At 35.3% G+C, this 27,281-nt stretch overlaps 2 protein-coding genes across 4 annotated transcripts; one reads left to right on the forward strand and one right to left on the reverse strand.

Moving 5' to 3' along the window:
• Positions 1-412: 412 nt before the first annotated feature.
• LOC128214135 (alpha-N-acetylglucosaminidase-like) lies at positions 413-27,258 on the forward strand. Of its 3 annotated transcripts, none has more exons than XM_052920410.1 (23): positions 413-504; positions 2,891-2,967; positions 3,436-3,596; positions 3,814-3,998; positions 5,194-5,341; positions 6,732-6,802; positions 7,580-7,741; positions 8,056-8,121; positions 12,817-12,880; positions 13,393-13,463; positions 15,849-15,923; positions 18,178-18,256; positions 18,390-18,539; positions 18,764-18,906; positions 19,081-19,153; positions 19,587-19,676; positions 22,501-22,586; positions 23,035-23,139; positions 23,570-23,753; positions 24,008-24,051; positions 24,309-24,366; positions 24,673-24,772; positions 25,009-27,258. In XM_052920410.1, the coding sequence occupies exons 2-23, from the start codon at positions 2,916-2,918 to the stop codon at positions 25,185-25,187; spliced, it is 2,346 nt and encodes a 781-aa protein (XP_052776370.1). In that variant the 5' UTR covers positions 413-504; positions 2,891-2,915; the 3' UTR covers positions 25,188-27,258. The 3 variants fall into 3 exon arrangements, with proteins under 3 accessions (XP_052776370.1, XP_052776368.1, XP_052776369.1); XM_052920408.1 differs by lacking the exon at positions 19,587-19,676 and adding an exon at positions 20,768-20,884 and having other exon boundaries at positions 415-504; XM_052920409.1 differs by lacking the exon at positions 19,587-19,676 and adding an exon at positions 21,413-21,505 and having other exon boundaries at positions 415-504.
• LOC128214136 (uncharacterized) lies at positions 8,101-9,818 on the reverse strand. The gene is made up of 2 exons (XM_052920411.1): positions 9,103-9,818; positions 8,101-8,843 (listed from the first exon to the last, which is right to left on the reverse strand). The coding sequence occupies exons 1-2, from the start codon at positions 9,782-9,784 to the stop codon at positions 8,536-8,538; spliced, it is 990 nt and encodes a 329-aa protein (XP_052776371.1). The 5' UTR covers positions 9,785-9,818; the 3' UTR covers positions 8,101-8,535.
• Positions 27,259-27,281: the final 23 nt, after the last annotated feature.

Consider the following 27,281-nt stretch of genomic DNA (forward strand, 5'->3'; position numbering starts at 1 on the left):
CATGTTTTCAAGTGTACAGATATTTTCTTTAAATCTATTTTTATCTATATCTTTGTATGCATGTATATAGCTTTGTCTCTTAAAATAAAAAAAATGAAATTACATGTTTTTTACTTATATTTAGAAATAAAATAAAAATATGTTTTCAAGTGTACAGATATTTTCTTTAAATCTATTTTTATCTATACCTTTGTATGCATGTATATAGCTTTGTCTATTAAAAAAAATAAAATGAAATTACATGGTATTTTACTTAAACAATGTATTTAGATATAAAAAATAAAATAAAAATAAGGGCCGAAACGTCTCGGTAATCAGGGGCCGAAACGTCTACGGGACGGGACGATTTGGTAAGGGGCCGAAAAGGTAACCGTTTGAGCTAGGGGCCGATTTGGTAAGGGGCCGATTTGTCTGGTAGCCAGTCTAGGGACCCCTGTTACGGTGTTATTATTGTTTGTATCTCAAGCGAAGTATCCATTGAAAACAAAATTTATTTTATAGAAGGTAAATACTTATAGAATTTCTTATTGAGGAATATTTTATTAAAAACTGAAAATAAGACTTACTGTTTACTAAGATTATTTTGTTGCACTGCATTTACATTGACTCAGTGTTTGTTACTGTTAGGCGCAATTTTGATAAGGGTTTTAGCCTGAAACAAAACAGGAGGAACAGAAATTGAAAAAAGGGACAGCGTGCTTTGGGCGTTAGGGAGAAAACATTCAGGAAACTTATACGCATGTGTCAGGCTTTGAAAAAAATAAACCTCATGAATTTCACAGAAAATGTGCTTTATTGATGTAAAGTTTGCTTGTAGTCCACCTAAATGGCCATCAACAAGTCTTTTGATTTTTTTTTTACTATGGCAGACTCGTGGGGTCCACCATCCCAGCTAAAAGTAGCAAATGGTCTTTACGCAGACAATCAACGCGGCCACAATTTTGAAATTATCTCTGTTATAAATTCAAATTTCTATGAAAAGATTATTGCCTACTATTAAACACTTATTTATGCATGCCATCATGCCAAAAAAAACATGTTCAGTTATAATAAAACACTTGTGTCAATTGTTTATCAAATATCCCAATATCTGTAAATCTGGGACAAATCTGACCGATTTTGTTCATGTATAAAACGATATTTGTGACCCAGAATATATATTTATGTGAAACTAACGACTAATGACAAAGTCAATCAAGTTTAGATCACTGTTGGATATATATTGAACAATTTTGTCATTATTATTCAACTTGGATGCATAATATTACTGTATATTCTTTTGCCCAGTGTTAAATGGTAGAGTGTTAAATGGTAGAGATTTGTCGTGTTACATGAATACATAAGAAATGTCAAAAGAATAAAAAAGTATCACTGATCGATCTTAATTGTTGCTAAGTTAGCTGGTAATAATATGTCATTGTTGTAAGAACTTATTTTAAGTTTAAATCAAATTAAAAATAATTATTTAATGATCTGAAGGCAGTGTATTAATTAACTCTATAAAGGCAAAAGGGTGCTCCTGCTGGTCTCTATGAGGACAGAAAGTTGCTACCAAAAAGGGCAGGGTGCAGTACCCATCCAAAACTTTTTAGCTAAAACCCTATTGATATTCGGATAAAAGACATGTTACTTTTACATGAATATTACAATATTGAATACTTTATCTGGCATTTGAGTGGTTTAAGTTATTGTTTTATTTACTAGTAAAAAAGAGATTAATAGGTGTCATGAATATATATAAAGAATATTTAATTTTAAAGCTATTAAATTGATTGTGATACACATTGTTTAAACTTTTTTATTTTTTACAACAATTGTGAAACAAGATATAACAATATTATAATAATCCCTCTCATTGGCACGATGTTATGCGAGAGTGTGGTATTGTGTTTGGGTGAAACAGGAGTACCCTGAAGAAACCCACTTGTCCTGCTTGGTGACCACACACCAAACTCACATGCCCCCAGGCCGCGAACTCAACGCTGGTCGCCTTGGTCGGAAGCCAGTGTGATACACTTGCTGCCAGGGCCAGGAGTTCCATTGATATCAAACTTATTTATACTATTAAGTATGGAAACCACCATGACACAATTTTAGGTACTTGCGGTTAAGATATTTTACATTATAAGTTCTGTGATACAACACCAGTACATATTACATCAATATTCATGAACAAGAGACATGTATAAGAATAATTAAACTGTTCCAATTTGCCTGTATCATTCATAGATTTAGCTTTTTCTTTTTCATTTATTTTAAATTTTCTTATGCTATGATCAATGATATTACACAAGCTTTAAAACAGAGTCCTACCTCACACAGTATGCAGTAATCCTGACAGTTAGAACTGAGAACACACTGAAAGCAGATATTTTGGCGTGTCAGTGTTTTCTGAGCTTTTCAGTGTTTACCATCCCTTTTGGTGTTTTGTCATACCACATTCTGCCAAATGAAAGGTGTTGTCATCTAAAAATCATGAACACTGGAAAACATTTAAATATAACTTCAGAGATTTTGCACCATTTTGAAAATGGGTTGGGGTTTTCAATTGAGAAGAATGTGTTCATTTTAACTAAAATTGCAAATACCAGATTTGCCTAGAAATTAATCAAAAAGTAAAAAAAATACACATTATTAAGCGATAAAAGAAAGTGACAAGTTTATTTCTTTAAGAATTAACTAATTATTTTATATAGAAATGGATTAAAATAAAAAAACAGAAATTTGGAACAGGTTTTACCACATATAACAAAATATTATTACTCTGCTTAGGACGACAGGTTGGACTACAATGAGCAGAAAATAATCCCCCATCCTTGACCAAGTTGTATTATAATAAAACATTCTCAAAGGAAACAAGACTAATATAATGTATCCTGTTCTACTGCAGCAAAGTTTCCATTCCACCTTAAAGCATGCGGAGTTGTTTGATGCTAAGCTTGTTTTCACTGGCATCCGCCATTAGTGGTATGTATTTCTTTTTGGAAAGTAATTTTGTGGCTTTTTTTTTTACGAAGAAAATAAAGTTGATGTATATCTTTTGGCAGCATCTCTGTTGTCTTTGACATGTATATCTCTAACCTTTGGTTATAACAATAAAAATCACATTAAGATGTTCACATGAAACTTCATTCACTTGATAATACAAATGTATGTGTAATAAGGCTCATATCTCTGGGTTCATTTTAACATTGATGAGAAATGCTTTTATTAATTGAGAAAAATGGACAAGCACAGGAAATCTTCTGGCTGTGCTCTTGTTATTCAAATGCCATAAAAAAAAACATCACTTATAATACACATTGAAAAGATATTGTGTTTTTTCTGTATAATTAATTACTCCGTTTTTGTTGAGACAGTCTGTGTTTACAATTGACTTGCATTTACGTATTTACAAGTTCAATGGAACATAAAAGATGTGTTTTATATATCCAGATTTTCCGGCCCTAGATCACATTCGTCCATCATCAAGTCTGTTTGATCAGCAGCAAGCTGCCACAGACCTGATCGTTCGGAGGCTTGGGGCAGACCGGGCCAAACAGTTCACAGTGAAAGTAGTCCCTAATGCTGACCCACAGCATCGAGATACGTTCACAGTAAGTGTATAAATATAATTATATAGTAATTGTATAAATATTTATTTTTTATTTCTTAAGATTTTCTTTTCCATAGCCTGAGAAGAAAAAAACAACTACACCAAATTTTTTCTTTCAATTTTAATGCAAAACATTCAAGAATTTATGAATAATAATTAAAACTATTTAACTATATCTTCTTTATTTTACATAGAATTAAAAAACTAAATAATTGCAGCTGATATCGGATGGTAACCTAGTGTCCATAACAGGAACATCTGGTGTGGCAGCATCCATGGGCTTCTACTTCTACCTGAAGACATACTGTGGATGTCAGTTCACATGGGCAGGGGAGCAGCTGGATCTGCCACACCCACTGCCTGTCATTGTCAAGCCCGGGGTCTCCATCACAACAAATGACAGGTATATTTGCTTTAGGACTGGGGATTGTGTTTTGAGCCTTGTGTTGATATTAATTACTTAATAATATCATTTTTCCTCAAGAGTATTATTTTTAAATGTAGGAAATAAAAGTACTCTTAAATTTGACATTCATCACATAAAGTAGTGTATTACAAATCCTCTAGATTTTTCTGGTATTCACTTGTGTCTTTCTCATCAGGGAATAATTTCAAATCTCCATATGTGGAATATGCATTCTTTATCTCAAATTATATGTTTCTACTAGGGATGGCAACGGGTACCTGAGTACTCGAGTACTCGATCGAACGTCCGAGTATTCGAGTACCAAATCACTACTCGAGTACTTGGATTTTTTTTTTTTTAAATCTATAAAAATCACCAAATACACGATTTACAGACAAAATATCAGATATGGTTAGTTGCCAAGAGGACAATTTACGGTCCCTCTAATCCCCGCTGTGTACACAATTGACCTCAATCAATTAGTTGACAGTTGTTGTGATAGTTGCAAACTGTCAACAAAGGACTCCTATTTCAAATTAGCACTGATGTCAATTAGTGAAGTTTTGATAGCGGTACTTTCACCTACACAATTATATTGTATACCAATTAGAGACCTTCCACCAAACAATGGATGCTAACGAGCGAAAGAGTATCGACCGTTGCGAGAATTGATTTCTTGGTTGATATTTTAAATCAAGAATTATGAATATTGATGAGGTAAACAACAATTACACAGTACGAAAAACTATCATTTAAAAAAAATAATTGTAGAGTAAACAACAACTGAACTTGGTATTGAATTTCGTTCACTATTTTTATGTATGCTATTAATTTTCTTTCATTGTAATTCTGATTGTTGTTCATTTCTGCAGTGCATACTGGTATAAAATGAAACGAATAAGACAAATTAAAAGCCTGAAACAACATTTGTTTTCTTTTTATATCATTTTTTGTCAAAATAGTAAAAATACGTAATGAAAGTTTACTTTAAAGGTGAAAATGACCAATAATACGACCAACGCACAATATATGTCATTAACGATACATGTATACACAATCTTGTCTTTGCGAACATAATTCAATTTTTCCGAGTAATCGAGTACCCGAGTACTCGATCGAACAATCGTCCGAGTACTCGAGTATTAATTTTAATACTCATTGCCATCCCTAGTTTCTACTGTTTCCCTGCCAGGTTTCGCTATTACCAGAATGTATGCACGGTGAGCTACTCCTCCGTGTGGTGGACGTGGGAGCGGTGGGAGCGACACATCGACTGGATGGCTATGAACGGCATCAACCTTCCCCTTGCCTTCACTGGACAGGAAGCTATGTTCCAAAAGGTAAGCAGAAGACAAGCCTACCATGTCACCCACATGTATGTCATTTAGTATAGTGCATAAGGGCCATCTTACTAACGCACGTACCACAAAATATTGCAAGATCAAGAATTTCTGTTTAAAAATTAAGTGAATGTCACAAATATAAACATGAAATTTAAAACTAGCAAAGACATTTAATAGCTTTATAATAGAATATTAGATGTTATAAATACCGGTACTAGAAAATATGAATTTGAACAAATGCTTAAATGATATGTTGGTGAATAAGATGGTCTCATTATGTTTATGCGAGGGTTGTTCAGGAGGTTTGCATAATTTTTATTTAAAAACAAAGTCTGTTGAAAATGTTTGTTCTGTTTTAATTGAAATTCAATAAAGTCAAAATTGATAATAGCAAAATGGTGTATTTTATCAAACGCTACATATCGATTTCAGGTATCCATAACAACAGATATATGGTAGCTTGCCTCCATTCAAAATTATCTTAACATATAGAAAAAGATATAATTTCTACAGAACGACAGCTCTATAATTTGGAAGGTTTATTTAGCTCTAAAATCTGTAAAGAAAGTGTCATGTCTTGACACCATTTTTCTGATGTTTGTAGACAATATCTTATGCAATATTTTGAAAATTATAACTAGTTAAAGGGGCTGTACTCCGTATGATGAAATAGTGAAAAAAAAAAAAAAATTGTCGAGAACTGACATAAACTTGGTATCGATGTGTGCAATGCATTGAAACTTACTAACTGAAGTATCAGGTAGTTTACAATTTATTTATTTTTCACAGTTTCTTCGTATTTTTCCATTAAAAAAGATAACTAGGTATGTCTACCTAGTAGAATTCATTCCTTATGCATGATTGGCTAGTCGATGTTATCACGTGATATTACCAAGTTAGGTATATAGCTTAAATATTTCAACCGTTTAGGGTAAGCCCTTCGTAGCAGAGTGCATACAACACTGGACTGCAATTTTGGCGCCACCAGTTTGAATCCTGTCTCTGACTAGATTTTTTTTTTTTACATTTTGGTATTTTTTTTACAATTATGATATCAAAGAGTAAAACATTTTATTGAATAATTGTCCTGAGATTTGTTACAGAAAAAAACTTTTTTTTGGTGCCAATCTGGTGTACAGTCCCTTTAACATCGATGTTCCAAAACTTTTTAGTTACCTTGAATCAGCAACGTTGTCAAAAATATAGATGTGGCATTTGATGAAATCCATTATGGTATATTTCTACTATCAGTGTGGTTTGCTTTGAACTGGAATTGTACCAAATGGCTTCTTTTCATATAACCTCATACATTTGAATTGCAAAGAAGTAACTGCATTTTCTAGGTATTTATTAGCATTATTATTTACTGTTTTGTTTCTTATCCCAGGTATACATGAAGCTGGGGTTCACAGAGGATGACCTTTCCATGCACTGGGGTGGACCCGCATTTCTGGCTTGGTAGGTTGTCAGATGTCTCTTAGCTAATGTGCTTGATATTCATGTGAATTGTTGAGGCTGTTATTTTTGTTTTTCATCTGCTGTCATAAAGTTTGACAAGTTAATTTCAGTGAATTAAAGTGGAGTATCTTTTAACCAGGTTTTCACAAAGTGAAACCTGGTTATTAGAATGACGAACGTTGTTGTTCGGGCGGCCAGGCGGAGAAAAGGAAAAGTTTATGGAGACCTGTCATGGGATTGCGTTTGGGGTCCCTAGGGTCAAGATCAAGGTCACTGTTACTAAAACTAGAAAAAAACAGTTGAAATTGAATAACTTTAGTCAGGGTCCACATATCCTGACCAAACTTGGTATAAAGGAAGAGTTTATGGAGACCTGTCATGGGATTGTGTCTGGGGTCCCTAGGATCAAGGCCACTGTTACTAAAAATAGAAGAATGCTTGAAACTGAATAACTTTAGTCAGGGTTGACATATCTTGACCCAACTTGGTAAAGGAAGTGTTTATGGATACCTTTCATGTGATTGTGTTTGGGGTCCCCATGGTCAAGATCACTGTTACTAAAAATAGAAAAACAGACACAGGCTGAAGTTATTCTGTCAATCATTGAAAACCTGGTTTCGTCGCATTGCAGCGTTTCTTGTTTAATTCATAGTTTACATACAGGAAAAAATGAAATGATTTTATTTTATTTTGATGATTTGAAATTACATGGACATAATTTGTGTACCAAGACAAAGTATTAACATGTGACTCTTTGAGATGTTTTCTGTATCCTAGGGCCCGTATGGGTAACATGCATGGTTGGGGCGGTCCACTCCCTCAGTCCTGGATGTCTGGTCAGCTTGCCCTCCAACACCGTATACTCAATCGCACGAGAGGGTTGGGCATGATACCCGTGCTCCCGGGATTTGCTGGACATGTGCCTTTAAACATTACCAGGTAAAGTGGAAGTATTCCGACTAAAAGTCTTAACTGTATCTATAAACTTTCTAGGTTCTTATACAAAAAACAAGTTCATTGCAGATTGAATTTTTTTATTGAATTCAAAAAATTCATTTTGTATTTAATACTTTTTTCTACTAAAATTCTAGCTAAGTTTAACAGCAAATGTATGTTTTATTAGTGAAAATGTTTATACAAAGCTTGTTGCTGCTAATTCATCAATACATTATGCATGAGTAATTTCATTATATAATGATATTAATACCGATTTTGATATATTTTTCACAAGCATATTTGGTTGGGCTTTGCAGATTGTACCCAAACGCAAATGTTAGCAGACTCGGAGATTGGGGACATTTTAATTCCACATACTGCTGGTAAGTATAAGTTTACTGTAGAACCAAGGTTAGTTTTAATCTCAATATTAAGAATAGACTTTTTTAGACGTTTGCATTTAACTCAAAAGGGTTGTTTCCATGTGGACCAAGATTAGTTTTGACATACATGTAGTTTAGCCTATTCTGAAAGTATTTAAATAAAATAAGGAAAAACCTTTGTTCTTTGCTCATTAGAATGTTCTCAACCAAAAACCTGTCTGGAAATTTACTTCACATGAATTGGAATTCAAAGTACAATGAATGCACTGGAGCCAATGTCATTGTTAATAATAGCTCATTGAGCTAATATTTCTTGTAAACATACACCCAACTTTAAATACAGATTCTCTTATCAATTTGTTCCTCAAACATTTGCTGCAGTCCAATTTCTATTAGTTTGATATCGCAAGGCAATCAGGTCAATTTCTGTTCATCCTGCCACTGTTGTATAGCCACCCTGAAAGTCTCCAGGATCTGAGTGGGGTGTTTGAACTTGGGTTTCACTAACACGTGTCCTTTACCATCGATGTCAAAATATACAGAACTAGTGCCATGTCTTCCGTATGATTTGATGGAGGTTAGCGGGAAAGAGTGTTGTTTTCTCTTTTTGCTTCCTCGCATGAAGTGGATGCCAAGATGGTTGATGCCGATGTAACGGGACCCAGTAAGTTTCAAGCTTTTGGCAAGAGCAGTGGTTTTCACCTCAACATAGGTGTTTTCAACTGGAACAGAAACAGTTATTTACATTGCTAATTGTTTCAATCAATTGCAGGATCAGCTTTTTGAATTCTACTGAAAGTTGAATTTTTACATTGTTAATTGTTTCAATCAATTGCAGGATCAGCTTTTTGAATTCTACTGAAAGTTGAATTTCGCTTTTAAGTATTTTATGAAATCTTTTGCAGTTAAGTAGAGATTTTTTTTCCAAAAATAACAGACTGGTACTGTTAATATATTGAGCATGAATAGGTTATTATATACCTGATTGAAAAGATCTTTGATCATTGAAGATTTCCTCATATAAATCTTCAACTTGTTGGACACTGGCATCGGCACTCTCATATACGTGCGAATCAAAATTAGTTTCCGAATAATGTCTGTCGTTATTGTCCTCTAGTTTGTGTTTCTTTTTCGTGTTGGGTTTCAAGAATTCTATTATACTTTTTCTAAAGTGATTTGTCTGCCTTGTCTTTGTTTGATCAATATCACATTTCTTTACATGAACTCTGAAATCAGACTCTGAATCTAAATGGTGCTCTCCCAGTAAAGGCTGAACAGGGTCAATGTGCAAGTGTGATTCATCTGATCTTCTGTTATGGTCCTTTGTAATGTTTTCTACACTCTTGATAGCAGTTAGATAACTATTCGAAACAACTTGATGCCTGGCAATTGGTGTCATTTGATCTGAAACAATGTCCTGATAAGTGGTGTTTTGTAGTTCAGGTATATCTGTCTGATATAATGTGAGCCTGGTCAATTCCTTCTCCAGCCAGTGTCTGTATTCAGGTAGCCCCAGGATTGTGTGTCCGACAAGGCCCTTGAATTTCCTGTGTTGTTTCAAACACTTGTCACATAGAACCTGGCCGCAATCTCTGCAAAATATTGCACCAGCTGCGACTTGATCCTCAGTCAAACAGGCTTCACAATTCACCATGTAACTCATTATTACACTGTGATGCTAATTGATTTACAGTCAAGTTTGTAATGAAAGACAAGCACTTAATTCTGATATCATTGAAGAAATGTATATTGATTTGCTTATTTTTCCTTGTAGAAAAGTGTTTTAAGTTTATGCTTTTGTTCATATGATAATGCTTTTTCTTCCTTATGTCTGATGTCTGCAACAGACCATGCAGTCTGTCATGTGCAAATGTCTAATAACCCATTGTTTATTAACATAATTATATTTAATTTCTATTTATCCTTTGTGTACCCCCTGTGGATAAATCTGTCATCCCTTACAGTATTCCGATTTATCCAAAGCTCTGTCCCATGTTGACGGATCCTGTCATTCCTATTATCCCATGCTTTGTCCCATGTTAAACAATCCTGTCATTCCTATTATCCCATGCTTTGTCCCATGTTAAACAATCCTGTCATTCCTATTATCCCATGCTGTGTCCCATGTTAAACAATCCTGTCATTCCTTTTATCCATGCTTTGTCCCATGTTAAACAATCCTGTCATTCCTTTTATCCATGCTTTGTCCCATGTTAAACAATCCTGTCATTCCTATTATCCCATGCTTTGTCCCATGTTGAACAATCCTGGCATTCCTATTATCCCATGCTTTGTCCCATGTTAAACAATCCTGTCATTCCTATTATCCAATGCTGTGTCCCATGTTAAACAATCCTGTCATTCCTATTATCCCATGCTTTGTCCCATGTTAAACAATCCTGTCATTCCTATTATCCCATGCTTTGTCCCATGTTAAACAATCCTGTCATTCCTATTATCCCATGCTTTGTCCCATTTTAAACAATCCTGTCATTCCTTTTATCCATGCTTTGTCCCATGTTAAACAATCCTGTCATTCCTATTATCCCATGCTTTGTCCCATGTTAAACAATCCTGTCATTCCTATTATCCCATGCTTTGTCCCATGTTAAACAATCCTGTCATTCCTATTATCCCATGCTTTGTCCCATGTTAAACAATCCTGTCATTCCTATTATCCCATGCTTTGTCCCATGTTAAACAATCCTGTCATTCCTATTATCCCATGCTTTGTCCCATGTTAAACAATCCTGTCATTCCTATTATCCCATGCTTTGTCCCATCTTTACCAATCCTGTCATTCCTATTATCCCATGCTTTGTCCCATGTTAAACAATCCTGTCATTCCTATTATCCCATGCTGTGTCCCATATTAAACAATCCTGTCATTCCTATTATCCCATGCTTTGTCCCATGTTGACGGATCCTGTCATTCCTATTATCCCATGCTTTGTCCCATGTTAAACAATCCTGTCATTCCTATTATCCCATGCTGTGTCCCATGTTAAACAATCCTGTCATTCCTATTATCCATGTTTTGTCCCATGTTAAACAATCCTGTCATTCCTATTATCCATGCTTTGTCCCATCTTTACCAATCCTGTCATTCCTATTATCCATGCTTTGTCCCATGTTAAACAATCCTGTCATTCCTATTATCCCATGGTTTGTCCCATGTTAAACAATCCTGTCATTCCTATTATCCCATGCTTTGTCCCATGGTAAACAATCCTGTCATTCCTATTATCCCATGCTGTGTCCCATGTTAAACAATCCTGTCATTCCTATTATCCCATGCTGTGTCCCATGTTAAACAACCCTGTCATTCCTATTATCCCATGCTTTGTCCCATGTTAAACAATCCTGTCATTCCTATTATCCCATGCTTTGTCCCATCTTTACCAATCCTGTCATTCCTATTATCCCATGCTTTGTCCCATCTTTACCAATCCTGTCATTCCTATTATCCCATGCTTTGTCCCATCTTTACCAATCCTGTCATTCCTATTATCCCATGCTGTGTCCCATATTAAACAATCCTGTCATTCCTATTATCCCATGCTGTGTCCCATGTTAAACAATCCTGTCATTCCTATTATCCCATGCTTTGTCCCATGTTAAACAATCCTGTCATTCCTATTATCCCATGCTGTGTCCCATGTTAAACAATCCTGTCATTCCTATTATCCATGTTTTGTCCCATGTTAAACAATCCTGTCATTCCTATTATCCATGTTTTGTCCCATCTTTACCAATCCTGTCATTCCTATTATCCATGCTTTGTCTCATGTTTACCAATCCTGTCATTCCTATTATCCCATGCTTTGTCCCATGTTAAACAATCCTGTCATTCCTTTTATCCATGCTTTGTCCCATGTTAAAAAATCCTGTCATTCCTATTATCCCATGCTTTGTCCCATGTTAAACAATCCTGTCATTCCTATTATCCATGTTTTGTCCCATGTTAAACAATCCTGTCATTCCTATTATCCATGCTTTGTCCCATGTTAAACAATCCTGTCATTCCTATTATCCATGCTTTGTCCCATGTTGGCCGATCCTGTCATTCCTATTATCCCATGCTTTGTCCCATGTTGACGGATCCTGTCATTCCTATTAATTATCCCATGCTTTGTCCCATGTTGACAGATCCTGTCATTCCTATTATCCCATGCTTTGTCCCATGTTGACGGATCCTGTCATTCCTATTATCCCATGCTTTGTCCCATGTTGACGGATCCTGTCATTCCTATTATCCCATGCTTTGTCCCATGTTGACAGATCCTGTCATTCCTATTATCCCATGCTTTGTCCCATGTTGACGGATCCTGTCATTCCTATTATCCCATGCTTTGTCCCATGTTGACGGATCCTGTCATTTCTATTATCCCATGCTTTGTCCCATGTTGACGGATCCTGTCATTCCTATTTTCCCTTGCTTTGTCCCATGTTGACGGATCCTGTCATTCCTATTATCCCATGCTTTGTCCCATGTTGACGGATCCTGTCATTCCTATTATCCCATGCTTTGTCCCATGTTGACGGATCCTGTCATTCCTATTATCCCATGCTTTGTCCCATTTTGACGGATCCTGTCAATCCTATTATCCCATGCTGTGTCCCATGTTGACGGATCCTGTCAATCCTATTATTACATGCTGTGTCCCTATTGATTGATCCTGTCATTCCTTTCAGCACATACCTCCTGGACTTCACTGACCCCCTGTACAACAAGATAGGCAGTCTACTTGTACAAACAGTGAGTTGACTTTAATCATAAGTGACCTTATTGGTACTTTAAAGGCCTAGTTTAAGGAATGTTTGGCATGATAATTCCCTGCTGTGCATCTTCTGCTAATTGCACTGGTGTCACAGTAGGGGCTATTTTCCTGTATATTTGTTTATTGGCTCAGGGCCATTTAAGGTACATTTCTATAATAAAACCTCCCAAACTGCACAGAGATCTGATAAGAGGGATCAAGGCAAGTAGATTAAGATCAATACACAGATACACAGAGGTTGTGTACTGTACATATATTTGGGGGGGGGGGGGGGTCACTTATAGCAGGTTAAATTAGGCCTTCAAATGATAGCTGGTGAATTCAGAGGTTCATCCACTTGCCTGTTCAACAATATAATATTGGATTGTTTATTATTTTATTATTATACTTTCATGCTCAAAGTTTTATGTCATCTTTAATTTCTTTCTTTGCAATGAATCATTGATGCTATTCATTTGTTTCATAATTTGACTTATCTTGGTTGTTCCAGATGCAGGAGGAGTTTGGGACCGACCATGTTTACAACGCTGACTCCTTCAATGAGATGTCACCAAGGTCAAGGTGAGTCCACCGATGTAACAGTTTCAGTATCCTATGTACAATTGTCACCAAGGTCAAGGTGAGTCCACCGATGTTACAGTTTCAGTATCCTATGTACAATTGTCACCAAGGTCAAGGTGAGTCCACAGATGTTACAGTTTCAGTATCGGTTGTACAATTGTCACCAGGGTCAAGGTGAGTCCACAGATGTTACAGTTTCAGTATCCTATGTACAATTGTCACCAAGGTCAAGGTGAGTCCACAGATGTTACAGTTTCAGTATCCTATGTACAATTGTCACCAGGGTCAAGGTGAGTCCACAGATGTTACAGTTTCAGTATCCTATGTACAATTGTCACCAAGGTCAATGTGAGTCCACAGATGTTACAGTTTCAGTATCCCATGTACAATTGTCACCAAGGTCAAGGTGAGTCCACAGATGTTACAGTTTCAGTATCCGATGTACAATTGTCACCAAGGTCAAGGTGAGTCCACAGATGTTACAGTTTCAGTATCCCATGTACAATTGTCACCAAGGTCAAGGTGAGTCCACAGATGTTACAGTTTCAGTATCCCATGTACAATTGTCACCAAGGTCAAGGTGAGTCCACAGATGTTACAGTTTCAGTATCCGATGTACAATTGTCACCAAGGTCAATGTGAGTCCACAGATGTTACAGTTTCAGTATCCCATGTACAATTGTCACCAAGGTCAAGGTGAGTCCACAGATGTTACAGTTTCAGTATCCTATGTACAATTGTCACCAAGGTCAAGGTGAGTCCACTGATGTTACAGTTTCAGTATCCTATGTACAATTGTCACCAAGGTCAAGGTGAGTCCACAGATGTTACAGTTTCAGTATCCTATGTACAATTGTCACCAGGTTCAAGGTGAGGCCACAGATGTTACAGCTTTAGTATCCTATGTACCACCAGGGTCAAGGTGAGTCAACAGATGTAACAGTTTCAGTATCCTATGTATAATTGCGTGAGGTTTGATGCATGGTGACCTCATATTGATTTGGTTTCATTTGAAGGTTTTATAAATAGAAAAAGGTTATGTTATTATTTATATATATTTATTATACAGAAAATTATTTTACAAAACAAGCTTTTTTGGCTTTGACAGTTTGCAAAATAATGTAGGTTATTTTACGTCCGATTTAAGTTGAAATAATGTTCAAATCAAAACTGAATTAATTGAATATCCTTTTTGTCTTCATTAAACATAAAAAATGATTAGTAATCAGTAAACATCATCCTTTGAAAAGATACCACAGTGACATGGGCTGACCAGGTCTTGATTCTTAACAATATAAGCAAGGGTTAAATAGTACTGTAATTGTATTTTTATCTGCAATTTCCGTGTCAAAGAGTAAAATAACTAGAAATCAGTGTTTTCAGATGCACTTTTGAGAAAACTAATTTCTGATCCAAAAACATACGTCCCTTTAAATGGAACTATATTATAGAATTGTAGGTTATATTTCTGCCCATTATGTAAATTAAACGGAAACCTTTGGCAGTTTCCACTATTTCATTTCAATACATTCTATTTATAAGTTACAATTATTAGATAATTCCTTTATATCTTAAGTTTTTAATGCATAACAGAAATAAAACATTTTTACATATTGTCTTAAAAGTGCTGGAAACAGTTGCCTGTTTACTTCATGTCAATTAAAATGAAAGGAGAACTGTTAGACATAATTAAATCATTGTCAGTTTACAGAACCGCTATGTTCTATTCTATACCCTTTTATTGCTATGCCATTTATTGAAATGAACCATTTTATGTACTGTCATTGCGTTGAAGTGAGGAATAAAGGTCACTTACCTAGTTGTACATTTATTGCCAAATTATACACAACATCCATCACTTGTGTTTAATTTTAACTAGTTTAAATCAAACTAACCTTGAAAGTCATGCAATTTGATGTTTTTTTTAAATAAACAAGTAGTTTTGACAATTTAGCAAGGAAGTTGTTAGGCAAAACAAGTTAATTAACCCTGGACATGCCAGTAAAGCATCAATCAAATTCTACCAAACATTATGACAATGAACCAACATGTAAGTTCTTTGAATAATAGACAGAGTTCAAGTTAAAACATGTACAGTATATTTAAACATTCTAAAGCCATAACAAATTGATCCTTTTAAGGTCTGTAAACTTTCATGAGTCCAGCAGTTTGTCGGTGTTCATCAGTTTAAATCATTTTATATATATTTTTTGGTTATTATGTTTAAATGTGTGTTGTCTTCCAGTCATCCGTCTTATCTATATTTCTGTTGTCTTGCAGTGATCCATCATACCTAAATGTCTTTTGTTTTGCAGTGATCAATCATACCTAAATGTCTATTGTTTTGCAGTGATCCATCGTACCTAAATGTCTATTGTTTTGCAGTGATCCATCATACCTCCACTTGGCAGGAAAGGCTACATACAAGGCAATGACAGATGCTGACCCTGATGCCATATGGTAACTCTTTGTTAAATAATAATACCCCCAGACAAACGAGTTTGAAGGGGGTATATTGGAGTCACCCTGTGGTCAGTCGGTCGGTCGGTTTGTCGGTCGGTTGGTTTGTCGGTTTGTCGGTCGGTCCGTAGCAATTTACCTTGTCCGGAGCATAACTTAAAAACTACTGGATGGAATTGGATTAAACTTCATACAATGGTAGAGCATAATGAGAGGAAGTGCAGTGTATAATAACCATAACTCTATACTTGCTTATTACTGAGTTATTGCCCTTTGTTACTTTTTTTTGTCCGGAGTATAACTTGAAAAGTACTGGATGGAATTCATTGGAACTTCATACAATGGTAAAGCACAGTGAGAGAAAGTGCAGTGTTCAAGAACCATAACTCTACTTTAGCTAATTACTGAGTTATTGCCCTTTATTTGTTTTTTTTGCTGTCAATTTTTTTCCAGACATTAACTTGCAAACTACTAGATGGAATTTATTAAAACTTCATACAATGGTAAAGCACAATGAGAGGAAGTGCAGTGCACAAGAACCACAACTCTATTTTAGCTAATTACAGAGTTATGGCCTTTAATACTTTTTTCTTGTCCCGAGCATAACTTGAAAACTATTAGATGGAATTTAATGAAGCTTCATACAGTGATAGATCATAATGAGATGGAGTGCAGTGTACAGGAACCACAATTCTATTTCAGCTAATTACACAGTTAAAGCCTTTTGTTACTTTTTCTTATCCAGAGCATAACTTGAAAACTATTGTATGGAATTTAATAAAACTTTATACAGTGATAGATCATAATGAGAGGAAGTGCAGTGTACAGGAACCGCAATTCTATTTCAGCTAATTACAGAGTTACTGCCCTTTGTTACTTTTTTCTTGTCCGGAGCATAACTTGAAAACTATTGGATGGAATTTAATAATGCTTCATACAGTGATAGATGATAATGAGAGGAAGTGCAGTGTACAGGAACCACAATTCTATTTCAGCTAATTACAGAGTTACTGCCCTTTGGTACTTTTTCTTGTCCGGAGCTTAAATTGAAAACTATTGGATGGAATTGGATTAAACTTCATACAGTGATAGATCATAATGAGAGGAAGTGCAGTGTACAGGAACCACAAATCTATTTCAGTCAATTACAGAGTTATTGCCCTTTGTTACTTTTTTCTTGTGCGGAGCAATACTTAAAAACTATTGGATGGAATTTAATAAAGCTTCATACAGTGATAGATGATAATGAGAGGAAGTGCAGTGTACAGGAACCACAATTCTATATCAGCTAATTACAGAGTTACTGCCCTTTGTTACTTTTTCTTGTCCGGAGCTTAAATTGAAAACTATTGGATGGAATTGGATTAAACTTCATACAGTGATTGATCATAATGAGAGAAAGTGCAGTGTACAGGAACCGCAATTCTATTTCAGCCAATTACAGAGTTATTGCCCTTTGTTACTTTTTTCTTGTCCGGAGCATAACTTGAAAACTATTGGATGGAATTTAATAAAGCTTCATACAGTGATAGACCATAATGAGAGGAAGTACAGTATACAGGAACCGCAATTCTTTTTCAGCTAATTACAGAGTTACTGCCCTTTGTTACTTTTTCTTGTCCGGAGCATAACTTGAAAAAAAGTAACTTAACTCATTTATAGATGGTCATAGGCAATCGTATATTCTGTGCTTTAGAACATCAAATATATCAGTATTAACATCTCAGTATTAGCATCACTGATATTGTTTAAAGCCTTTTTTCTAACATTTAAAAACATAATCAAAACTGACGATAGTCCATAAAATAAAGTTGTCATTTATAGGTTGGCTTTCCAAGTAGTTGACTGCAATTTCATATCAGGGCGGCGTTCGGGGGTATTAATCACCTTTAGTGATAGCTCTAGTTTCTCCCAAATCATTTCACTTATGGCAATACATATACAAGGCTTTTTGTTCTGTATCCTGAACTGTGGTGCTAACATTGTTGCAAGTAGGATAATGTTAATTTGTTGTCAATGGTTAATGTCTTATAAAAGTATTAGGGCTGGCTGGCTTTTCAATTACTTCCCCATTGCCTCTCTTACAAGGCTAATGCAGGGCTGGCCTCCGTCACTCCACAGGTATGGGTATCATATGAATATAATTATGGCTTTTATATTTCCCTTCCAGGGCTATTACAGGACTGGCCTACTTAAGTTCACAGGTATGGCATCATGTGACAATTATAATGGCTGTTATATTTTCCTTTCCCAGGCTAATGCAGGGCTGGCTGTTCCAGAGTGGGTTCTGGCAACAAGAGCAGATCCAGGCTTATCTTACTGCTGTGCCTCAGGTAATGATAAGTTGAAAAACTACATTAACTTGATTAAAGCAGAAACATTTAAATCAAACTCAATATTGGCTTTATTAATTATTGTATTAATTTATAAATACTTTGTTCCATACCTCCAATATTGGCACTCCAGGGTAAGATGATTGTACTGGACCTGTTTGCCGAGACGTCCCCCATCTATTCGCGCACAAAGTCATTTTATGGCCAGCCATTCATCTGGTGTATGCTGCATGACTTTGGGGGAACCATGGAACTCTTTGGCACCATGGATTCCATCAACAAGGTCTGTATTGACAGGTGTTGTTTTGTTGGTGTGTACTTTACTATTATAATGTTTAGAAATCATTCTTTAGAAGAGCAATTTAAAGCATTTATTAAAATGCTTATTTATGTTGAATACACAAATAATGCTTGCTAATAAGGCATTTTGAATATGCACATCCTGTCTACTACTAGTATTTTAAAACTTGTAAGAATATATTTGCCTAATTTTATATTTGTTTGCAGGGCCCTTTTCTAGGGCGTCATTTTGAAGGAAGCTCCATGATTGGGACTGGCCTGACACCAGAGGGTATTTTCCAGAATGAGGTCGTGTACGAGTTCATGAATGAAAATGCCTATGCACCAGCCCCAAGAAACCTCACACAGTGGTAGGAGTTGTTTGTGCATGTGTTTTTGAAGGGAGTTAGTTATGGTTTATATGCTCTTATGCTTAGACCCTTTTACTTCTGATTTCAAATATATTTTTTTTAAATTTCTTGACTTATTTTGTTCATAATATTTTTGTAAATTTGTAACATTTCAATAAACCTTTTTTCCTTCAGGTTTTCAGAATTTGCAAGGAACCGTTACGGCCAATATAACAGTGATGCTGACCAGACCTGGCAACTGTTACGGGTAAGGCACTTGAGTAATTCAGGTTCATTTTTTTTATAATCTGGGCATTCCATGATGTTGGGTTGTTCTGGCTTGTATGCCATTGTTTGAAACATGGGCTAACAACCAATACAATATCAACAGTTTAAAGGTCTACTAAGGGGTGAACAAATCATGTATATTTGTGGTTTTCAGACCTTCCCTTTTCCCTGACCTTAGACCTTTTATTGCCTTGTTTTTTAATCATTTGTACGATTTTTATTCTGTTAGAAGTTAAACATGAGGTGTTTTTGGCTTGAACAGCTCAAACAATAATACAATGAAGACTAAAGGGACTTGTAAACATTAATGTTCTGTCATTTGCACAAGTAACTTTGATCTGAAATGTTAGCATGTTTTAAAAGCTTCAGTCATGTTTTCCTTGATATTATATATCCTGTGTCTGTCTGTTTAGTCAAGTGTGTATGAGTGTCAAGATAGGCATGCCAATGGTTGGACTGGCACTGTGCCGACACGCCGGCCTAGACTAAAGATCAAACCTACTTTGAGTGTACAGAACAATGGAGCACGAATGTGCTCACACTGCGGTGTAATCCTCTGCATGGCTTGTGTGCACGCAGTTGTATTGTTGCCACTATAGCACATGTGTAATATGATTGTTAGTGTTTTCATCATTTGCTCAGCTTTATTTTAGGACAGTCATCATAAGAATAAGCTGTACCAAGGGATTTGGGGTCTAAGCTGTACCCAGGGATTTGGGGTCTAAGCTGTACCCAAGGATTTGGGGTCTAAGCTGTACCAGGGGATTTGGGGTCTAAGCTGTACCAGGGGATTTGGGGTCTAAGCTGTACCCAGGGATTTGGGGTCTAAGCTGTACCAGGGGATTTGGGGTCTTGTGAAGAAGTTGGACTTTTTGACATATTTTTTTTTTTAAAAGGAAGACAAGTATTTAGTCTTTTGATTATGAAAAACGTGAAATAACATCATAATATATTTAAAACATATTTCTTGTGTAAATAAAAATCTTTCAATGTGATTTCATAAATGAATGGCGTTGAAAATGTATGCATTATATACATGTAGCGATGATTCATATATTTAGCTTTAAAAATCAACAAATGATATTATTGAGTATCACAGTCTTGCTCATTCAATACAAACTGTAATAAACTTGTTTACTAAAATCAATATCAAATTGCTTTGTTTTTATTAATTTAAGCACTTGTTCGATAAATTTCATATTGGGTGACAACTTGTGTAATATTCTGTATTCATAATTCAGTTGAATGACCCAAAATAATCAAAACAAATAATGAACAATCTCAAGTCTAATTTTCAGATTCTAGACTTAACGTGGCAAACTTAATTTCATTATTACTTTCCCTCTAGCAAAGCACTGATGTCAAGATTTGCTGAAATATACTACTATTTCAGTGATGTACTATTATTTACATATATTAAGGCTAGACTAAGACTCAGAAAAGCTTTTTAATGAAGCAATCATTTTTATTCCATTTCTTTTACAAAGATATATAATATAATTATAATATTATATATCTTTGTCTTAGTCTAGACTTTGACCTGAGACAGCTTGGTATTGGTGTATAAACCTAACAAAGCTTGTTTAAATTCTAGTCATCAGTGTACAAGGGCTCGGCTCACATGTCTGTTGGACTGTCGGGTGGACTGCTGTTTTCGGGGCATGGAGCAGTGCCCACCCTTGAACCTCGAATACCCGGGGCTTTTCCGCATGTAAGGATGAGGGCTGGAGCGGAGCAATATGGGCTTGCATGTTTACTTGCATACAAACTTTTCAAATATAAAACTATGAAGCATTTCTAAGAAATTTTTCTCCACATAAGATGCCTAAGTATAATTTGCCTCAAAAATTATGCCGATTTCAAACATGCAACAAAAAACAATATAAAAAAATAAGACGTCATTTTATTATTTTTGTTTTTGTATTTGTTAAATCCTGTTTTATGGCAAGTTATTCACTTATATGTATTACAAATTGTGAATGAAATTTCTTGGAAATGTAGTAGCTTGCTATTATCTCTGCTTTTAACCTAAATTTTGCGATAATTCAGAGAATAGCTTTGTGTGTTTTACTAACACCTTGTCATTCCAAGCAGCACGGAAACCCTTCTGACCACCAATATTTCTCTCTAGTGAGAATGTTTGTATCACAAGGCCTTTAGCTATAAGAACAGGTTTACCTGGAAGAATCATATTCCGGAATCTGCAGTGAATACCCTTTTTTTTTTCTTCTGTGCACAGCAAAGTGTTCTTAACAACACAGACAAGCTCCGGGACCACAGCAAGTTTGTGGTGCCCACATCTCGGCCCAATATCAAAGAACATCTGCCTGATGTAAGTCTTTTTACTGTTGTCAATTTTTCACAAGAAATTTCAGCTCTTGTCCTTGGCTTAGATATGCATGACATGCTATTTGAAAACAAATGTTGAATCAAGTTGTTATACGTTTTAAAACTTTGTGTCCATTTTATATGTTGGCTTGAGTGAAATTCACACAAATATGTAGCAAAGTATAAAAAATATGACACTAAGATAATTTTCAATATTTACGACTAAAATCGACTAAGATCTTGATGGAAATGGGACCCTTGGACGTAGATGAAATATAGTGAACCGCTGTTCTATGTTATGTTGTGCTTTATGTTATGAAGGCAATGTTGTTGTGGAATATTCTTTGATCTTAGTTTAAATTTTACATATTTTACAATTTTTGTGAAGAAAGCTGATAGCTTATACTAAGTCACTCTCGTTGGCACGATGTTGCGGGAGAGTGTAGTCTTGTGGTGTGCCGGAAACCGGAGTACCTGGAGAAAACCCACTTGTCCGGCTTGGTGACCACGAACCATTCTTTGATCTTAAAGATGCTTTGTCAGTAACGGCACAGTCCATTTAATGTCTTCAAAATTGATTTTAATGCATGAAATGTGTGTTTACATATAATGTCATGCTTTTTCATTATCGTGTCTTTACTAACACTGCAATGTGTGTTTTCAATTTAACATAGCAAGACAATGCTGACATTTGTTTTTGACACATGTGTTTTCTTGTAATGTATTCCAACATAACAGGCTGCTATTTTTTTACTTTACTTTTATTAAAAAAAAACAACACTTTGCATTGTAAGAAACTTAAAATAAAAATCCATCCTACTAAGATACCTCAATGTTGAACAAATTATGAATTAAAAATGATAACTAATTAACTATTGAAACTGAGATCTACAAAACTTAAAAAGTCTCTTTCTCACAAGTTTTGAAATTTTAATATTTAATAGTTTGTTTTTTTATCTGTGATTGCCTTTGTGATGATGTCTCGTTTTGTATCATCAGGTGTGGTATGACCCTAAAAAGTTGTACATGGCTTGGAAACACCTGGTTGCCGCATCAGAAAGCCTCCGAAACAACACATTGTTCAGGTAAGTCAATGTTACCATCCTAAATAGGTCATCTGCATGGAAGACAACTATATTACTAATTGGATTCTGAAGGATAGAAATGCCCCTCTTACACAGCAGCCATTTAAGTAAAATACTCATAATGTGTGTTCTTGAAATTGTCTGTTTTGTCCTTTAAATCCAGACTTAAAAAATAATCTGGGGCCATGCTTACCAACACTCACGACAAGTGGCAACACTGCAAATCTTTATTCATTGTAAATTTCTTTCTAGTTGAGTTTTGATAATGACATTAAATTTTGCTGATTTTATTACCGTTCCAACTTGTACAACTTTTCACCTTTACTTGTAAAACCAATGGAATAAAGATGCTTGTCAAGACTGTTCGTAATCAAGGTCCCTGATTTTGAGTGTTCTCTTCTAGTATCATACGTGTATGTTATAAATGCAAAACTCCCCCACGTTGTAGGTATGACCTGGTTGATGTGGGCAGGAATAGTCTTCAGATGATCTCCGTCAAGTTCTACATCGAGATGGTTGCTGCCTATAAGGCCAAGAGTGTGGACAGACTTAAGTAAGGAAAGCAATTTTGAGCTTTTATAACTGTTTTTCATTATGACGTAAATTAATCTTATCTTAACTGGCAGATAAGTTGTAAAAAGTGAAGATATATATTTCTTTTATTATGTGTTGTTGCAGTATTATGTGGGTAATTGGACTAGGGACAGTAGTGAATCAATACATACAACTATCACACAAGGCAAGATTTGGGTGTGGTGATCGAAATTGATTATTGGAAATAATTTTTGGTAAATTCCAGAGAGACTCGTTATTAATTCAACAACTGTACTTTTTTAGAGGATAAAGCCGCATGGTGATAATGCAATAACTCTGAATTGATTCCAAGATTTTGCAACTTAAATATGTCTGAAAGGAATTAAGTTTATAATTTGATTGTTTTATTTATTAATCCCCACTGACCCAATTTTTTTGTGAAAGTGCAGGTCTGCAGGTGAAGCCATGTTGAAGATTCTGAATGACCTCGATCAGCTGCTGGGAACCGACCACCACTTCTTGTTGGGCCCTTGGATCGAAGATGCTCGTGCGTGGGGAACAAATGAGGCAGAGAAAAACCTTATGGAGTTCAACGCCCGGAACCAGGTCACGCTCTGGGGCCCCACAGGGCAGGTCAGCTATTCTTGGTTTAAAATTTACATATTTTTGTAGTCAATAATGATGTTGATAGTCCCATCAGAATAGTGATGCAGACAATCCAAGAAAAAGTTTCTATTTCTCATATAAAAAATATGGCCTTGAAGAAAAGCCCACCATTGTTTTAGAATGAAAACGAAAATGATGATTAACATTTGCAGGTTTGATAAAAGACTGTTGATAATTTTCTTTAATTTTATGTTGCTGACAAACTAGTTTTTATATTTCAGATTAGAGATTATGCAGCTAAGCAATGGTCATTTTTGATCTCAGGGTAATTATGGTTTTGTTATTTGTTTTCTTATTATATTGTAAAACGAAATTTATTTTCTCTTGTTAAAAATTAAATGTGTTTGAGACTGCTAGAGACTTAAACGAGTGTCTGTGGTTACAATTACATGTATTCAAAATAAAGAGACAAATCATATTTTATCTTTTACATACATACAAGAGAGTTCAAAATCTGTGTTTTATTTATCACACATCATGGCTTTTTCCTATTACTATCTTCATGCTTTATCTCCCTTCCAGATACTATGCTCCGAGGTGGAAAACTTTTTATGAAACACTTATGAAGTGCCTGAATGAGGTAATCATGTGGGATTTCCTAACTCTGGTCCAAGTTTCTCAATTCTCATGGTCTTATTCAACTGATTACACATAAAAATTATGTGTATATTCTAAATGGAAAGGAAAGAAACTGGTTCTTTCATATTTTAATATATTTTGTGGTGTTAACTTTGTTGATCATTAGATATGAAAAGGTCGAGTTCAATTTAGTACTACCTGCTATAAATTGAAAAAATTAAAACAATGTTTAATGCGCTTCATGTTTTGTAGTGTAAACATATAAGGTTTTGACTCATTTGTTTTAATATTTTCTCTGTGTTTTTAGGGGACAAAGTACAACCAGACAGCTTTTCAAGAAATTGTTTTAGAGACAGTAGAGCAGCCATTCTCCTATGACAGAACACCTGTACCTGTTCAACCTCGTGGTATAATGAAGCTAATATACCATCTGTGCTAAAGAAACAAGTTTTTGTTTATTAAGAACTTGAAGAAGTTTATTTTCCTATTTTTTATAAACTAAGCACTTTTCAAATAGTTGGGATTGTAGTTGGGATTGTCATTGTGTTTTTTTTAAACCATAGTTGTCTTCTTGAAATGAAAAGATTAAAAAAAGGTTTACATTTTTACAAATGCTTTTTATAAATTTGTTCTACTGTTACAGGAGATGCAGTGGTTCTCTCTAGAACTCTCTACCAGCAATACCAGCCTGTGATGCAGTCCAGTTTCTATGACAGCCTGGAAGGATGGGCGGGGAAGGGATCAGAGGGCTTCACCATGGCGATCAATTGGCTCCAGGAGCGATGGGGTGACACAGAGGTCCGGGTCTCTCTGTTTAACTGAGTCCTAAAGTGAACCTTCATAGGGGAGCATACTTATCAATACTCAAACATTCCTTTTGTCAACCTGTCTTAGTTTTATTGGCTATGTGCGCAGCTATCTCTTAGTTGATCTTAGCTTAAATCTAGATTACTGTCAAAAATCGATAGGCTTTAATCCCATAGATATACTCAAGCTCTTTTTTTATTACAATTATCATGTACTATTTCTGAATGTCCACATTTCATGTGCAATAGATGAGTATACTAAGTGAAAAGTAAATGGAAGACTGTTGTCTGAAATTTAATAGTTAGTTCATGCTGTTTACCTCCCTTAATTAACACAGAAATACATCTTTGATAAAGAGAGGTGTTTCTTTATAACCTGTGACTTTTTTCAGAATTAAATCATCTGAAATAGTTGATATTGTGGAGAAATTTCAAACCCTGTAGGTTTTAATTGCATAATAACTTTATTTTGCATGTATACTTCATTGCGACTAAGTTGCCTTATTGATTTTTTAGCTCGACTTCTCAAAAACAAGAAGGCTTTACTACTCGCACCGGCATCGGCCGTTACATTGGCGTCTGGTTTAAGTTTTAGCGCAAGATGGCATTTTCACTTAAAACTCCAATAACCTTCATTCCATTTTACTGTAAACTTTACAGAGTTGTTCAGGACCATCACACAATGAGGTCACATAACTTCATATTATCCTGCAAACAAATCATGGCTTCTAATTGACTTTAGTAGGAACTTAGGTTAAACTTTTAGGGCACATATTGACAGGTGAAAGTTTTTGGGAAAGTTTAGATTTTTACTAATAACTGATATACCTTTCCTTCAATTGACTTTATACTTCACGCAATTATTGATGACCATCTTACAATTAGGTTACATAACACCATTTTATCCTAAAATCAAATTATGGCCCCTGATTGACTTAGGAACTTAGGGTTAAAGATTTAGTGGTTATTAGAATGTAGTACGCCATTGTTGGGGCCAGCTTGAGGGCAGCGTCAAACTCACCTTTGATTTCGAATGATTTTAGTTAGGTTTGACCAAACTTGGTATATAGGAAAAGTTTATGGAGACCTTTAATGGGATTGCGTTTGGGCCCCCTAGGGTCAAGGTCACTGTAACTAAAAATAAAAAGATGGATGCTACTGAATAATTCAGGAAGAGTTGACATATTGCGACCAAATTTGGTATATAGAATATATATGAAATATTTTGTTAGACCTTTCATGGGATTGCATTTGGGGCCACTATTGTTAAGGTTACTGGTACTAAAAATAGATAACAGTTTGATACTGAATGACTTTAGTTTGGGTTGACATACTGTGATCAAACTTGGTATTGGATTGCATTTGGTGCCCCCAGGGTCAAGATCAAGGTCACCATACATGCCATATCCCCCGGCGAGGGGAAAAATCCCCCGGAATTTCGATCCATCCCCGGTCTCCCGGCGGGAGATAAAAATCCCCCGGAATTTAAAAATAAAAAAAAACTGACCGTCACTTTTACTAAAAATAGAAGAAAAAAATACTGAATCCCACAACAAAGGCTGAAATTCTTCTTTCTATCATTGAAAACCTGGTTTCATCACTTTGCGGTGTTTCTCGTTTGGTTTTTAATTTGTCTTTTTGTTTTGATTTTGACGGGCACATATTACATCATTATAGTATTCCTCTCTAAGACAAAGTAGCTTATAGCCGAGTGTGCTGTCCTATGACAGCTCTTATTTTTGTTCTGTGTGAATCTGTTTCTTCTATATACATGTATGTTAACTTTGTTTTCAAATGTCATGTAGATTCATTGTATAGTTGAACTTCATGAACTTTAGGTCTAGAACTTGGTTAATTGAGATTATTACTTTTTGGTTCATTTCTTTAAGTAGTAGAAATTGTAATCATGTCTATAATCAAACATTATATAGCTTTTAAGGTGTTTGCATGGAACTTCCGTGTTGATTGATAACTTATGCAGTTATTAGGTGATGTTTGTATATACATGCACGGTGTGTATGAAGGACCATTGATTTATATACTATATAATATATTTTTACAATAAATGTAAATTGGAAGGATTTTGACCCTGTCTCTTTGGTGCATGATG

This window comes from Mya arenaria, chromosome 13 (assembly GCF_026914265.1).
Source record: "Mya arenaria isolate MELC-2E11 chromosome 13, ASM2691426v1".
Classification (NCBI taxonomy): Eukaryota; Metazoa; Mollusca; class Bivalvia; order Myida; family Myidae; genus Mya; species Mya arenaria.

What these genes read in the sequence shown, in the direction of transcription:
- LOC128214135 (XM_052920408.1), top strand. Translation starts at nt 2,916, where the DNA reads ATGCGGAGTTGTTTGATGCTAAGCTTGTTTTCACTGGCATCCGCCATT. An exon ending in GCAGTCTACTTGTACAAACA is followed by an intron (nt 12,881 to 13,392) that starts GTGAGTTGACTT and finishes TGGTTGTTCCAG; the next exon opens with ATGCAGGAGGAGTTTGGGAC. An exon ending in GAGATGTCACCAAGGTCAAG is followed by an intron (nt 13,464 to 15,848) that starts GTGAGTCCACCG and finishes ATTGTTTTGCAG; the next exon opens with TGATCCATCATACCTCCACT.
- LOC128214136 (XM_052920411.1), bottom strand. Translation starts at nt 9,784, where the DNA reads ATGAGTTACATGGTGAATTGTGAAGCCTGTTTGACTGAGGATCAAGTC. An exon ending in TCAAAGATCTTTTCAATCAG is followed by an intron (nt 8,844 to 9,102) that starts GTATATAATAAC and finishes TTTCTGTTCCAG; the next exon opens with TTGAAAACACCTATGTTGAG.